Genomic DNA, 15,938 nt, shown 5'->3' on the forward strand with positions numbered 1-15,938 from the left:
CTCAGAGATTGCAAGATCATGACCTGAGCTGAAGTCAGACGCTCAACCAACTGAGCCCCCCAGGCGCCCGAGATTGTTTTTAAGTCAGTAGATTTATTATTTTAATCTCTGTGCTTACAAAAGAAAAGGAGGTGCCTTCCTTAATAAAGCCACCCCCCTGGGTGGCTCCACCTCCAGAAAACACAGATGTTACGTTGAAGTGTTACTACGGGGAAGTGTTACTATTAAGGAAGGCAGCTGCTGAGAATTCTGAGCATCCTTCCTGGGCACTTGATCTTGATCAGAAGTCATGTTTCGAGGGCAGTTTTATGAGGCAGCATCGTGTGCGAGAGGAGCCATTTTCTCTGGGTTTTGCTGCCCGGTCACCTAGGATGAGAGGGTCCTGTGCCCTGGAACCACCCCCCCCCCCAGGTGGCCTGAGGGGGGTGGCCTCAAAACGTGGCAGGAGGGCCGAGAAGAGGTGGACGGGTGGGGCCCGCCTGCACCATCCGCCTCAGAGCCGCGTGCCGTGTCTCCGCAGGCCGTGTGCTGTTGGCACAGTGCAGGACGCTGCTGGCCAGTGTGGGGGCCGCCTGCCACTCGGACCAGGTAGATCGGTAAGTGCTCCGGTGCTGGGCCGCGGTGTCCAGGGCGCATCCAGCAGCCAGGACAGGCCACTGGGCCTGGGGTTTCCAGAGCCGCGCAGCCAACGGGGACACAAAAAGTGGCCAGACGCCGCAGGGCCGAGGGGAGGAGGGGAAACTGCAGCCTAAGGGAGGTCGCGAGGGAGGGAAGGGGCAGGGCAGGCCGCAGGAGCTCCCTTCATCCTCAGAAAGTGGGGGTCTTCTGAAGGGTTGCGACAGGCCTGTGGACACCTGTCTGGTGCAGGGGGATTACAGGACGGCAGGCCCAGGCAGGCAGCCAAGGCTGAGGCAGGAGGGGACAACTGTGGGGCCCGGGCATCGGCGGCAGTGGCCAGACCCCGGTGGAGGAGGAGCGGGGGTTCGGCTTCCCACTTGCCGTGAGTGGGGGTGGGGGGTTGGGCCGCAGAGGCGGGCGCGGTGCTGGAGAGACAGAGCAGAGCCGTGGTCAGCAGCGGGGTGTCACAGAGTCTGTGGCTGCGCACGTGAGCTTGACCGCAGTAGGCCAGAGCTCTCCTGAGGGCTGCGTGGGGATGACAGGGCCTCCTGGGGGCCTCAGAGCCCTGCAGGGGGCACTGCATGAGGGCAGGTGGGGCCAGGGGCCGGCATGTGGCAGCCAGAGTGAATGTCAGGAGCAGTGAGGCCGGCCGGTATGCAGTGCAGAAGGGGGGCGCAGGGGGCTGCCCCTTACCAAGTGCTCCCGTAGTCGTGGCTCAGGGTGCTCCCCACAGCCCTCAAGAAAGGATCTGAGCGGCCCATTCCCCAGATGAGGAAACTGAGATAGCCCCAAGATGAGGGGGAGGGGAGTGAGGAGGATGAGGAGGGGCCGACAGCACAGCAGGTAAGGGACACGTGTCCAGGGTGGCTCCTGCGAGGGTAGGAGGGGGAGGGGTGGAGGCAGCTGCTCACTGCCCCCTGGCCGTGCCCTTCGGGAACAGGAAGTGACGCCACCCAGCCAGGGGAGGGCCAGGAGCCAAGAGCCGTGAGCTGTGTCACCTCTCACCTGCATGGACCCTTGGTGACCAGGGGCGGTGGAAGTCACCCCTTCCACATAGCCCTGTGCACGAGGGGTGTTTATCTGGACAGTTTTCAGGGCACCGTATGTGGCAGGGACTCCCGGGACTGTGCGTGTGGGAGGCCCATGGGCCCCGAACAGTGAACCCTCTGGAGCGAAGGGCTCCGGAGCTGCCCTACGAGTGGTTTCTAAACTCTGAAAACGCTGGTGGGGCCCCGTGTGCCAGGGCCTGGCGCTGGGGGCTGTGGAAAATACAGCCCCCGCCTCTCGGCTCTCGCCTCTCGGTGCGGCCGCGTGTCTCCCCAGAGACCTGTCACTCTCCCCGAGGATGAGAAGCCCTGTGTCCCAGGTGCTTGGGCTGTCTTGGTGCCCGCCTACCCTGGGGCCGATGGGCCGTGTGGAGCCCGAGCACCAGCAGTGGGCCCGGAGGTGCTTGGCAGAGAGGGGAGCGGGTCTATGCAGCCCCAAGTCGGGGAGCCGGCCGGGAGCAGAAGGGGCAGGGTCCCTCCCCGAGCCCCCAGGAGCACAGGAGAGCCTCTCCTCCAGCAGCTGACGCCAGCTCTCCCCACCCCCACCCCCACCCCCAGGCCATCCCCAGTGCTGCTGAGCTGCGGCATCCCCTTCGAGGTGGCCAGGAACGCTCTCCGGCTCAGCGTGGGCCGCAGCACCACCAGGGCCGAGGTGGACCTCGTCGTGCAGGACCTGAAGCAGGCCGTGGCCCGGCTGGAGGGCCCGCCTGGCTCCAGGGGCGCCTCATAGGAAGCCGTTTGTGGGCACAATGCAGACGGCTCCCATCTTAATCCGTGCAAGTCTTCACTTTGTCCCAGAGAGTCTGACACAGCGACTGGACTGTGTGTGCGTGTGTGTGCGTGTGCGCGTGTGTGTGTGTGTGCACCTGCATGCGTGCGCGTGAGGCCTTCAGGCCTCCTCCCCTGTCCTCGGGTCAGGCAGACGCCACAGGTGCTCACAGGCCCAGGACACAGATGCCTGTGCGGGACTGTCACCGTCACTGCTGCCCAGTGGCCTCTATTGAGGTGGAGACGTTTCGGCCACGTGCTCCCCCCGTGGGAAGTGGGGTGAGGCGTTCTTATCCAGAAGACAGATGCTAGTATCTGTAAGCGATTGTCGGTCGTATCATGAGAATAGGAAACCTGATTTTTGCTGCAGTCACGGCCTCCCCTACGTGTTTGCACAGCAGTCGTCTGTGTGCCCTCCCCTCGTGCCCAGGGCCCTCTGCAAGCCCTTGCTCGACAGGTGGGGGCCCCCCGAAGGTCAGGCCCCACTCCCTGCTCCGCGTCCTCCTGCTTCCCCATCCCGCCTGTCCCTCAGCCCTCCGGCCACTGCGCCCCTCCCTGCACCTCCCCCCCACACCTCCCTGCACACAGCCCTCAGGCCCCGCAGTCTTTTCCTTTTGGTCAGTTACTCAGGGTTTCAGCTCGGACATGGGCGCGACTGGGCTTGGGGTCATTCCTGAGCAGTGGGAGTCAGTCTGCCCCTGGCTCCGCCCGCGTCGTAATCTCATCCACGGAAGGATTCTTTTATTGTCACAATTGCTCTGTGGCGTCCTGGTACGCCTCAGCGCTCAGGCTCCTGGAGACACTTAACACAGGAGTGATTTTTTAATTGAATAAACGCTTGTAACGTGTGGCTTTAAGGTGTCAAGAGCTACGTGATGACATTGAGGCCACAGTTGTCAGAAATTAAGTGAACTAATAAAATATTTCAGTGCTTGTGTGAGGCGTTTTGTGGTTTCTCTAGCAGGTGTTTTCTCTGGGGTTCATAGCGTGTCTGAGCGGGCCGCGGAGGCGGAGTTGGAGGGTTGGGCAGTGACCCCAATTTGTCACCATATGATTAGGCTTCAGCTTAAGAAATTCAGCTTGAGATTGTGTGTCTGGGGGCCCTTAAGAACAGGTCACTAAAGTTGAGCGTCCTGCTGCCTCTGGGCAGAGGCCCCGGTGACCCCAACTTGCCCAGCGAGAAACGAAGGGTGTCCAGCCCCAGTGAAGAGAGCAGTCTGGGAAAGACGCGTGGCAGCTCAGACTGCCCTGCGGACCCCCAGCTGCAGCCCCAGAGACTCGGTCGCTGCGGCTGGGGACTGGGCTGAGCCGGGGGCCCCGAGACCCTCGCTCACCTGGGAGGCCTTCCTGTGCAGTGTCAGATCCCTGTGCCCCTTGCTTGCTCTGCAAAGCTGCTGTACCCCAGAGGTTCCTGGAGCCTCCGAGGTCTAAGGCCAGCTGAACGCCCTCGGCTCCCTGGGTGAAGACGTGGCCAGAACGTGCAGACTCCAGCTCGCGTGCTGGTAAGTGGCCCGGAGAGGGCCCCACTGTGAAGAGCAGAGTCTCTCGGGTGGCCTCTCCCCGACGCCCCTGGGCCAGCACAGCCTCAGGCTGCGGCCCTGACCCGAGGAAGCAGATGCTGGGGAGCCTTCCCCCTTCTTGGAGGGACACGTGTAACTGTGAACACACACCAGACGCAGGAAGTCCATCTCGGGATGAGGGACAGCACGCAGCTCCTTAGCGCTGGTTCCGCGGGACAAACGGGCACCGTCCAGCCGCAGGATGGTCGGTAGCCGCCGGACCCGGACCCGGTGCGGACCTGGACCCGGTGCGGACCCTTCCCCTGGGCCCCGGGCCCTCCGCCCACCGCAGCTCTGGGCACCGTGGGAGTGGCTTGGGTAGTCCCCACAGCCTGCCCCCCCTCCCCGCACCCCCCTGCCGCCTCCCATCTGCCCTGTGTGCCGCTTATCGGTAACCGGAGCTGGGAGCTGCGTCCACGCCTGAAACAGGAAGCCGCGGCCTGTGCGCGAGCCGCCGAGAGCCACCGGGTGGCCGGGCCGGAGGATGGAGGGGCAGCGGGCGCTCGCGGCCGCCAAAGATGGGGACCTGGCCACCCTGAAGCGGCTGCTGGAGGCCGGTGCCCTGGGCCCGGGCATCGTGGACGCCCTGGGGGCCGGCTTGGTGCACCACGCCGCCCGGGCCGGCCGCCTGGCCTGCGTCAAGTTCCTGGTGCGGCAGGCCGAGCTGCCCGGCAGCCAGCGGGCCCACAACGGGGCCACACCGGTGCACGACGCCGCGGCCACGGGCAGCCTGGCCGAGCTGCGCTGGCTGGTGCGCGACGGAGGCTGCGGCCTGCAGGTGAGTGGGACAGCGGCTGGGCTGGGGTCAGTGTCCGTGTGGATCGGGGGAGGTGGGAGCCGTGGGCCAGGAAGCCTGGAGCTTTGGGCTCCCGTGGGCACCGCGGCCCTGGGTTGTTTCGGGGACTCGCCGTGCCAGCCCCATGGTCCCTGCCCCACGGCCGCCTCATCCCAAACCAACACAAAGCCCTTGTGAGACAAGGCCGCCTCCTAAGCCACCTCGTGTTCCCTGGGGCCAGCAGCACAGAGTGGCCGCACTCTCTCCCCATGCCCGCCTCCACCCTGGGGCACGTGGCCTCCACATGAGCGAGCCCGGCCTCCACACAGAGGCACCCGGCCTCCATACCCAGCGCCTGGCCTTGCCAGTGGAGGGCTCGCCAGTGTCCTCAGGACTGGTCTTGGGGCCTGTTTCCCACAGGGTCTAGAAAGGCGTGTGTAGAGAAGTGTGGTGGGCACACGGGCTCAGGAGCTGTGGGCACCCGCTTGTACAACTGGGGACCTTGGTGGGTGACAGCAGAAGCCCTGCGGTGGGGGGCGGTGGGCTGAGAGCCCTCATGGTAAGAAGAAGGGTCTCCAGGGCTCCTCTCCCTTTTCCTGCCCGCCCGGCGTCCCTTTGTGCAGCCGGAGGACGGGGAGGACAGTGAACAAGCCCTGAGAGGGCACGAGGGCACCCTCCCGGGGGTCACGCTGGGTCCCAGGGCAGGGAAGTCTCACTGGTCCCAGCTGAGTGTGCGGTGGCCTCCGTACCGCCGTCCCCATCAGCTCTCCCCAGGACCCGAGGGGCAGCAGGGCAGGGGTGGTCCCCACTTCTGTGCCAGGGGTCACAGCACACCGGGTGTGCTGGCACCTGTAGTGGGAATGCTTCTGGCCGTGAGCCCCGGGGGTGGCAGGTGGGGGCCCGGCAGGGGTAGGGGACAGACCAGCAGGCCGCAGAGCCTGACATGGACACGGTTGGGCCAGCGGAAGCCCTTCTGGCTGCGAGCCGAGTACAGAGAGGCCGGGGTGCAGTGGGGTCATGGGTTTGGCCCCAGGAGGCCTGGACGTGGGCCCACACCCCGCCTCCTCCCTCGAGCAGGTCAGCTGGCCCAGCCAGCAGGGGGTAAGAGCGGGAGCTGCGGGTGGGCGGGCGGGCAGTGTGGGCTGGGCGGCCGGCTCTGGCGCTGGAGGGTGCCGCCCGGCAGGGGTGGGTCCGGACCTGCCACGGCTCACGGCCCCTCTGTGCCCCCGCAGGACCAAGACGACTCGGGGGTGTCCCCGCTGCACCTGGCCGCCCGCTTCGCACACCCCGTGCTGGTGCAGTGGCTGCTCCGAGAGGGCCACGCGGCCACGCTGGAGACTCTGGAGGGGGCCTTGCCGCTGCACCACGCGGCCGTCAGTGGGGACCTGACCTGCCTGAAGCTCCTGGCGGCCGCCCACGGCAGGTGAGGACCCAGGGCGCCGCCAGTGCGGCCACTGGGGAGTGCTGGCCTCTGAGGAGGCTGCGCCGTGGGGGCGGAGGAGGCTCGGGGGACAGGCGGCAGGGAAGAACGTTGATCCTGCAGGCCGAGGGCAGTGCAGGTGCCAGGACAGGTGGGGCAGGCAGACTGGGGCGCGTTCTTGCTGTGTGGAGGGGCAGCGGGGACAGCCAGGAAGCTCCCTGTGATGCTCAGGCGGCTCCCGGCTCTGCCTCGGGGCCACCCCAGGTCCTAGGTTGCCCCAGCTGGGAAGGTGGGGCCCCTCAGCTCACCTGAAGGGAGCAGAGGCCCAACAGTGCGCTCAGGAGGGGACTGAGGTCCCTGTCAGGGTTATAATGCCGCATTGCCCCATTCTCACCCCGGGAACCCCTCCAGGATGGCCCATCTCGTCCTGGTGGCCCTGTGCCCGCTGCCCGGAGTTGGTGGGTGGGTGAGCTGGGTGTGGCAGGGGGCAGCACAGTCCCCATCCTCATTGTGAGTGCTCTCCAGTCCTTGCCCCACATAAAGGATGCCGTGGGCACGGTGACGGGCCATCTGGGGGTCCCATGCACGCGGCCTTCCCACCGCCTGTTCCCAGGGCTGCTGTCCTGGCTGGGTGTGGGACTTAATGTCCACCCCACACCTGACCTAGCCTGTCTCCCCAGAAGCCGCCTACCTCCGGCCGTGCCCGTCTCCTCGGGGGCCTCTTGTTGGGATGGCTGGCTCTTCGGCTGACCGATCAGCGGTGACAGATCAGCGGTGGAACGCTGATCTGTGCCTTCTGATCCCAACCCCTCGGGGAAGGTCTTGGGGACTTGCTTCTACGGACACTCTCTGGGCGCCTGGGGCCTGGCCAGCCACACAGTGTCTCTTAGATTCACCATTTTTAAAGTAGTTTCTACCATTGAAAACCTGGAGATTTCACATCAAAACACACAAGTGTGCACGTGATGTCTCACGCCCGAGGGTCCACATTCCCACCTGGCACTGGCCACGGGAGCCAGAGGTGAAGTCTGTGTCACCAGGGGATGGGGTGGCCTTGGGTAAGGGACTGCCCCTCCCTGTAGCATTTCACTAGGGACCAAGAACTCATCGGGCCCTGCAGCCACACAGAGGCAGAGTGGGATTGGAGAATCCATGCCAGGGCCCGGGATTTGGATGCCAGGCCCTGGACGCTTTGCAGAGCAGGGCCTGGGCTCTGGAGGTTCAATGACCTGCCTGCTGCGGGCCCCACTAGGCTATTCACCCCTAAGACGTGCCCCCTCCCAGCAAATCCCCAGCACCGTGAACAGCTTAACAGCTTGATGGGGAGTGCGCGCAGCTGGATTCCAGGATTCCAGTGGTGGGGGGAGGGGCGCCATGGTGTCCTTGAGCAGTGCACAGCCTGTACAACCCTACAGGTGGCCAGTAAGGTGGGGCTGGGCGCAAACAGGCTGGTCAAGTGCTGGGCCTCCCCTCCCCTTGACCTGGGCCTTTGGCTGGGGGCAGCCCCCTGCCTCCTGCAGGCCCCGCCAAACACCCTCTCACCTCACCTTCCCCCGTAGTGGCGTGAACCAGCGGACACGCAGTGGTGCCTCCCCGCTCTACCTGGCCTGCCAGGAGGGCCACCTGCACCTGGCCCAGTTCCTGGTGAAGGACTGCGGAGCCGACGTGCACCTGCGTGCCCTCGACGGCATGAGCGTGCTGCACGCTGCTGCTGCCCGTGGCCACTACTCGCTTGTCGTCTGGCTGGTAAGGGGGTGCCGGGGGTGTGGACAGAAGGGGGTCCCGGAAGGCTGGCACCCGTTCCTTCCCTGGCCGCAGAGTCACCCCCAAGCAAGCAGGGCCTGGCCAGGCCGGGGGCTCCACTTCTCTGGGTCTCAGTCTGCCCACAGGAAAACTGGGGACACACAGGGTTGTTGGGGGGTCAGATGTGCCCGGCCATCGCTCTGGGCCCCCACGTGTGCACTCAGGGAGTGCCGCCTGGAGCCCCCAGCTCTGACTGGCAGTCCCCTGCAGGACTGTGGCCCCTTCCCCAGGAGTCCTGGGGGCTCTCGGGGTTGGGGACACCCAGGTGCTCTGAAGCCAGCACCAGGCGGTGGCAGTTCCTGGCCCTGCCGTTAGGCCACTTGTTGGGGTGTGCTGGGCCCAACTGTCCTGGGCCAGTCCCTGTCTCTTCCCTTCTGGACCCATGGAGGGGCGATTCAGGCCTGCTTCCAGAAGGAAGCCGGGAGCCCCAGAACAGAGTGGCCCAGGTTGGGGCAGGGGTGCCTTTTTCCAGGATGTGCCCCCGCCTCAGGAAACCAGACCAGGCGAGGTCTCTGGGATCCTCGAGGGTTCATTGCACAGGCCCAGTGGAGTCTCAGAGTGTGTGTGTGTGTGGGGGGGTCTCCCTGAGGAGGGGCAGGAGGTAGGCCCAAAAAGGGGGTGGCTGGGCAAGGGGCGGCGCCCAGAGCGAGGAGGAGGTGGGCCTGGCATTCAGTCCAAGCTGGGGGGAGCCTGATTTGTGGGGCAGAGTGAGCAGGGAAAGCGAGAGAACCGGGGCTCCTTCCTGAGGGACCTGGGAGCCCCAGAGGACTCTGAGCCAGGAGTGACCGGTCTGAAGGTCGCGCTGGCCGCTGGTGGAGAGGACAGAGCCCTTCCTGGCTCAGAACTGCCCTTGCTCCCCACAGGGCTGCGGCTCCCGGCTCTTCCTCCAGTAGGCTGGCCTCACTCCCCGAGCAGCTTCCACATGTCTGCCTGGTCCCCCCATGTTCGTGGCGCCACCCACGCAGCCCTCTGTCCTGCTGTCCTGCTGTCTTTCCTCCATGGCACCAACACCTGATACACTGTAAATTTGCCTCTGGGAGGCAGGGACCACATTCCTGGCCATAGTAAGGGCTCTGGGGATGTTTATCTAGCAGATGAATGAACGAGGAAGAAATGATTTCCCCCGGCCTCGGGATGAAGTCCAGCCACCCGCTTTGGCCTATGAGGCTGCCAGCATTTGCCTCCGGCCTCCCTTTGCCGCTCTGCCTCCTAGGCTGGCTCTTGGGCCCCCGAGGCACCTAGCAGGGGCGCATCTGCAGGCCGTATCCCCAGGCGTGTCCCCGGGCCGTGTCCCTGCGGGGCTGCCTTCCCGCAGCTACTCCTGCTCCAGCCCGCTCCACTCCCAGGAGAGAGCCCTGCAGCCCGGCCCTAGCCTCCCTGTGGACTTGTCCTCACATGCCCTCTCCTGCGGTTCTGACGCCACCAATGTGCCTGTCCCCACACCTGGATTCCTGACCCGAGTCCTGGCATCTCTGGCCATAGAGCCGTGCACAGGCAGGCGCTGACATCACGGAGCTGAGCCATGGGGCTTTGCTGGGGCAGAAGTAGCAGCTGGAGGCAGCAGCGGGGGTGGGGAGGATGGGCAGGAGGGAAGAGTGTCCACTGAGCCCCAGGGAGCACCAGGGGCTCATCCCAGGGAAGGAGCAGCCGGGGCCATGGGCCCTGAGGCCCAGAAAGGTCTTTCCAGATGGCCTCCTGGCCCGTCTGCCTGCCGCCTCTAACCCGGTTCACTGTCTCCAGGGCTGGGCAGCCCCTCCCTTGGGGCCGATGGGTGGGCTCTGTTCCCAGATCACTGTTGGCTTCCTGCAGTGCTCTTGGCTGCAGGCCACAGCTGGGCTAGATGTCCTTCTTGCTGTCCCTCCCACATAGAAGCAGCAAAGGCCACTGACTTCGGATCAGCCCCCAGCCCCATCAGGCTGCATCCCTACTCTTCTCCTGGCCTTTCCTTTATGGTGAAAGCCGGGCACATGCAAGGCAGGAAGAGGGAGAAAAGAAAAAGACACCACACCCCCCCAGCCCCTTCCACCAGGAAGGCAGAATTTGCCTAGAAGAGCCCCTCGCGTTTCCCTAGCAGCCTGGGTCACATGGCTGTCCCCGGGGCTTCCGGGGGAAGGTGGCCTCCCTCTTCTGTGCTGGGCTCCCTCCCGACTACACCACCCTCCCTGGGAGTGGTCACCTGCTCAGCTGGTCTCTCTCCCTCACCTCCCCCAGGTCACGTTCACCGACATTGGCCTGGCGGCACGGGATAACGAGGGGGCCACGGCCCTCCACTTTGCAGCTCGAGGCGGCCACACACCCATTCTAGACCGGCTCCTGCTGATGGGTGCCCCCGTCATGACAGACTCCTGGGGTGGGACCCCTCTCCACGATGCAGCAGAGAACGGGCAGTTGGAGGTAAGGCAGGCGAGGTGGAGGGTAGGGGGGTGGGGGGGGGGTGCCGCGCAGTAGAGCCCAGGAGCCTCAGAAAGCTTGCCACGCCCAGACGCTGACTATCTAAGTTATTCATCCCTGTAGGAGAGGTGTCCTGATTCCCCTTTTACAGATGGCGAAGTGAGGCTCAGAGGGGCAGTCACTGCCCAGGATCCAGACTCTGATTTATCTGGGGGCAAAATCCACACTCTCCCCTCCGTGCCTACCCCTGCTTTGCACAGAGACCCCCGGTGTGTGTCGTCCCGGGGTTTGGGCTCCACGAGGGCCCTCCCAGGCCAGCCCTCGGCTGCTGCGCTCTGCTGTGAGCACTGGGGGGCCGGGCCGAGCAGGGGTGCGGGGTTAGCCCTTTTGCTTTATCCGGCAAATCTTGGGGACTCACATGGCCCAGTCTCCAGGAAGCAGACACCCTGGAGTAGGAAGGGGTGATGTTTAAATATTTAAGGCCCAGGGACGCCCGCATGGCCCAGCCAGTTAAGCGTCCGGCTCTTGATCTCGGCTCAGATCATGGTCTTGAGGTTCCTGAGTTCGAATCCCACTGCTTGGGATTGTCTCTATATGTCTCCCTCTCTCTCTGCCCCTCCCCTGCTCACATGCTGTGTTTCTCTCTCAAAGTAAGTAAAGAAACTTTAAAAATCAAAAAATAAATATTTAAGGAAGGCCCAACACTGAGAACAGACCCAGCCCTCAGCACCTGGCCCCTGCACGGGCACCACCAGCACAGAGACCTCACGTAAAGGCAGGACCAGAGAATATCTAAGAGCAAACCACACCTGCCCCACCCCCAGCCCCATATAGTGGTCTCCAAAGGGGGGGGGGCGCCTCCCACGGCCCCCCAGGGCCCAGCCTGCTGCAAGGTGCCAGGCAGGCCAGTCGAGAGGGAGGGCTTTATCGGCTGCAGCTAGGTATCCCATTTGGGGTCTATGCTTGGAGACGGCTGCTCCCGGCCGGAAGCCACAGTGTCCCCGGGGCCCAGGTGGCCCGGTGTCAGAGGTGTCAAGGAAGAGCAACCGTCACAAGCAAGAGTCACGGGAAGACGCTCGTCCCTTTCAAAGAAGGCGAAGGAGCCCCCGTCCCAGCGCACAGCCGCTCGTTGGAAATCGTCTTCCTCTGACTCTCTGCTCCTCCCCTCGCTCCGCTCCAGCTATCCTCCCTCCCTCCTCCTCCAGGCCACCACTTGGCCCTCCAGGCTCGCCCCCCAGCTTCCATCCCCTACCTAGACAGGGAGGCGACAGCGGGTCGGAGGGCAGGGCGAGCCTCAGGTGGGGCCAGACAGTCCTCGGCAGGCCTGGGAGAAGAGGGTGAGTCGGTCTTGCTTTTTGTCCCGCTACGTGACAACAGAAGGGTCCAAGGAGGTGAGGGAACCCCGAGTTCAGAGGGACCGGAGGAGCCCTGAGCCCAGCCAGTCGGTGCGGCTGAGAACGGCGGCCACAGCGGGGGCTTCCTTAAAATGAAACGCTCTACACGAGCCCAAGAAGTCGACCAGATGAGCCAAGAGTCCGAGCCTCCTTCATACAAACATAAAATAACTCAGGCCGCAAAGCCGAGAACAGATTTCCTTTCAATCTTTTCGTTCTGGAAATTCTAAACCCACAAAAGAGCATGGGATCAGAACTTGCCCATCTAGGGGTACCTGGGTGGCTCAGTCAGTTAAGTGTCTGACTTCGGCTCAGGTCATGATCTCGCGGTCCGTGAGTTCGAGCCCCGTGTCGGGCTCTGTGGTGACAGCTCAGAGCCTGGAGCCTGTTTCAGATTCTGTGTCTCCCTCTCTCTCTGACCCTCCCCCGTTCATGCTCTGTCTCTGTCTGTCTCAAAAATAAATAAACGTTAAAAAAAAAATTAAAAAAAAAAAAAAAAGAACTTACCCGTCTGGGCGCTGTTCCTTCCTCAGCCCCTCCCCCTGCCACTGGGTTATTTAAGAGCAAACCAGAGATAGCACATTGTTTTATTCAGAAATAATAAAGAAAAGGAAAGAGAAAGAAAGAAAGAAAGAAAGAAAGAAAGAAAGAAAGAAAGAAAGAAAGAAAGAGAAAAATTCTTTAGCAAACGTCTCCAAGAGATGAGGACTCCCTTTGTTTGTTTGTTTTTTTTATCACAGCCTCAAACCGTCATCACAACTAAAAATAATTCATAGTAAGGTCGTGCCGTCACCTCACGTCCAGCCTGCTGATGCCATCCCCCGTCCCCTTCCCCGACTACAGTGTAATCGCTAAACAAGGGCCACACACTATATAGGTTTGCCTCTTGAGGCTCTTAATCCATAAACAGTGCCAGAAATATACTCCGTCCAGGAAATACAGGATAATGCTTGATCTCCCCCACAACTTTACCATAAATGCTTATTTTATAATAGCTCAGAATGATTTTAGATTCCTAGAACAATTGAGACATGAATACAAAGAATCCCCACAGACTCACATCCATTTTCCCCTATCATTAGCAACTTAATTCGCATGGTGTATTGGTCACAATTAATGAACCAAAGTTGATACAGTATTACTAAACAAAGTCCATACTTCATTCAGATCTCCTTAGTTTTTTACTTAATGTCTTTTTTCTGCTCCAGAATTACCTCCAAGATATCACACGACATTAAAAAAAATTTTTTTAATGTTTATTTTTGAGAGAGAGAGAGAGAGAGAGAGCATGAGCGGGGAGACACAGAATCCAAAGCAGGCTCCAGGCTCCGAGCTGTCAGCGCAGAACCCAACTTGAGGCTCGAACCCACAGACCATGAGATCATGACCTGAGCCGAAATCAGATGCTTAACAGACTGAGCCACCCGGGTGTCCCCTCACACTACATTTGGTCTTCGTATCTCCTTAGGTTCTTCAGCTGGGATAGTCCCCCCCTCCCCTGTTTTTTTGTTTGTTTGTTTGTCTGTTTTGAGAGAGAGAGAGAGAGAGAGAGAGAGAGAGAGAGAGAGAGAATCTTAAGCAGGCTCCACTCCCAGCGAGGAGCCCAGTTTGGGGCTCCACCTCACACCTGTGAGATCACAACCTGAGCTAAAATCACGAGTCGGATGCTTAACTTGACTGAGCAACCAGGTGCCCCACCCCCACCGATTTAAAAAATAAAACCTCGGAATAAAGAGCTGGTGTCCTAGCAGCTTCCAAAGGAGAGCAATGATTGTTTAGCATATTTTTTGTCTTACTATATCACGGTCTTTATGCTTTGAATGGTGCGAATCATACTTACTTGCTTTTTTAATTGAGGTAAAAAATACACAACATAGAACTTACCCTCCTAACCATCTCTAAGCGTGGTGGTGGAAACTATATGTACACTGTTGTACGGCAGATCTCTGGGTTCTGATCTCTCAAAACTGAAACTCCGTCCCCATCGAACGTGTCTCCACTCCCCCTCCCTCAGCCCCTGGCACCTGCCTTGCTACTTTCTGTCCCTAGGAGCGTGACTGACTACTCTAGGAATGTCATATGAGTGGAATCATACAGTATTTATCCTTTTGTGACTGGCTTGTTTGACTCAGCAGAATGTCCTCAAGTTTCACCCATGTTGTAGCACAAGACAGAATTTCCTTCCCTTTTAAGACTAATAGTCCGGTGTGTGGATGGACCACATCGCTTCTATTTGTGCATCCCCCAGCGGGCACTTGGGTTGCTTTTACCTCTCGGCTACTGTGAACAATGCTGCAGCGGAAGTGGGTGTGCAAATAGCTCTTCAAGACCTTGCTTTCTACTCTGATTACCCTTAACAGTATTAAACCAACCTTGCATTCCTGGAGCAAACTCCACCTGATCGTGATACGTTATCTCTCTTATATGTAGCTGAATTTCATTTGCTAACATTTTGTATAGTGCTGGCACACTGGTTCTCGAAGTTGTCTGCACCCTGGGAATCTCCAGGACGGGTGTAGAATATCCTAACACCTGGGCTCCACTTGCCCAGACCTCCTGGCTTAATTGGCTCTAGTTGGAGCCTCCAAGTATCAGGACTTTTTTAAAACACCCCAGGTGATTCTAATATACAATTTCAAGAACTGTCTGTGCGAATAGCATTAGCTGAGCTCATCTAGGAAGAATTCATAGAGACGATGCTTCTCACCAAGGTGATTTGAACATGGGAAGGAGCGGGATTTCTGGCGAGGGAGAGGGCTAGACGTGGCCAGACTGCTAGAACGGAGCAGAGAGGAGGGGCTCCTGCTGGCAGCAAGCGGTCCCCCGTGGCAGGCCTTGCAGCCTCTCTGCAGTTTTCACGCTGCATCAGGAGGCTGCTACGGGATCGGGATCTCGAGAGGAGGGCACACTGCAGGAAGTTGCCATAAGAGGGGGTGTGATCTGGGGCTTTGGTGTCGAGGTTGAGAAGGAAACCACAGAAGACAGGTGTAAATGAGGTTCCCTCAAGGTTTAGGAAAGTGATTATAACTCCCTGGTAGTTCTCTACCTAACGTCGAGTTGCTGCTAATTCAAGAAGGGAGCTTCCTGAGTATTGCAGGAGTCCCTAAAGGCATTCTGAGCATGATCGCCTCGGTCGACTTCCTGTGCCTGTGAGAGGCTAATTGGTCAGACCCTCTGATGTGTACCCGTTCGCTCTCCTTCATTCAGATACTCGCTCATCCAACACATAGTGATTGAGCACCTGCTTAGTACGTGACCAAGGAGTACTTGGTTCTCAACAGGGCAGCACCCTCTGCGGCGGGTGTTGGAAATTTCAGGGCTGGTTTTGGTTGGTCCAGTGATCGAGGTGCATTGTGGTGGAGGGGACACTAGGGGACCTGCTATTCACCGGGCAGCCCTGCACAAAATGACAGAGGGTCTCCCACCCCACACAATTCCCCAATGGCTCTGACATGCATGTAGGTGGCAAACCTGTTTATAATTACTTGGGCTTTGAACCCAGCTCAAGTATATGTAATTATCTAAGCTCAGAATCTAAATACACACACACCCCAACATTTCTCAGTTTTAGTGCACATAAGACCTTCCCAAGAATGATCCCACTGTGTGTGTTGAGGGCAGATAGTATTTTGTCTTATTTAGCACTTTAGTAAGAACTACTCACTGTCTGGGAACATGGCATCACTGATGTTTGAGTCTCCGCAGTTTGAAGTGTAACTGTAAGATCAGTTATTCTCCATGTGGGTACATCGGAGGATGGTTTTTAAAACGCCTGTAATCATGGTGCTCATTCAACTATAAAATGAGACTTTCAAAGATGTGTACTTAACTCGTTAATTAATGAGAAAACAAGTAATTCATATAGTCGGTAGTAAATGTTTCACAGGTAAGGAATGATGGAGTGAATTTACAAATAGACAGATGCAAAACCAGTCAGTATGGACAGGGAAATAGTCAGCTGCGTTCCACCGGACACATTTTGTGTTTTGCCTTTCTCTGGACAAGAGTCATTTATAATATGAACTTTTTTTTTTTTTTTTTTTTACAGCTTGCAGAGTAGTTGGCTCTAAGGCAGTGAATGAAAGGCAGAAATAACCACCAGAGTGTCCTAAGCAGGACAGTCAGTAATCTGTTTTGTCCATGTCAATGCTTTTCTCAATTTTT

At 59.7% G+C, this 15,938-nt stretch overlaps 2 protein-coding genes across 3 annotated transcripts in view; both read left to right on the forward strand.

The window, feature by feature from the left end:
* Window positions 1-3,372, forward strand: part of SCLY (selenocysteine lyase) — a 33,293-nt gene extending 29,921 nt beyond the window's left edge. For both annotated transcript variants that reach the window (XM_043578327.1, XM_043578328.1), the window contains 2 exons: window positions 521-596; window positions 2,223-3,372. In XM_043578327.1, the coding sequence (XP_043434262.1) occupies window positions 521-596; window positions 2,223-2,394 (248 nt within the window). In that variant the 3' untranslated portion in view covers window positions 2,395-3,372. The remainder of the gene's footprint in view (window positions 1-520; window positions 597-2,222) is intronic.
* A 1,103-nt stretch (window positions 3,373-4,475) lies between these two features.
* ESPNL (espin like) overlaps window positions 4,476-15,938 on the forward strand; it is a 28,928-nt gene continuing 17,465 nt past the window's right edge. Inside the window, exons 1-5 of the mRNA XM_043573378.1 lie at window positions 4,476-4,769; window positions 5,390-5,495; window positions 5,844-6,189; window positions 7,746-7,932; window positions 10,201-10,383. Of these exons, the coding sequence (XP_043429313.1) occupies window positions 4,476-4,769; window positions 5,390-5,495; window positions 5,844-6,189; window positions 7,746-7,932; window positions 10,201-10,383 (1,116 nt within the window). The remainder of the gene's footprint in view (window positions 4,770-5,389; window positions 5,496-5,843; window positions 6,190-7,745; window positions 7,933-10,200; window positions 10,384-15,938) is intronic.

This window comes from Prionailurus bengalensis, chromosome C1, assembly GCF_016509475.1.
Source record: "Prionailurus bengalensis isolate Pbe53 chromosome C1, Fcat_Pben_1.1_paternal_pri, whole genome shotgun sequence".
NCBI lineage: Eukaryota > Metazoa > Chordata > Mammalia > Carnivora > Felidae > Prionailurus > Prionailurus bengalensis.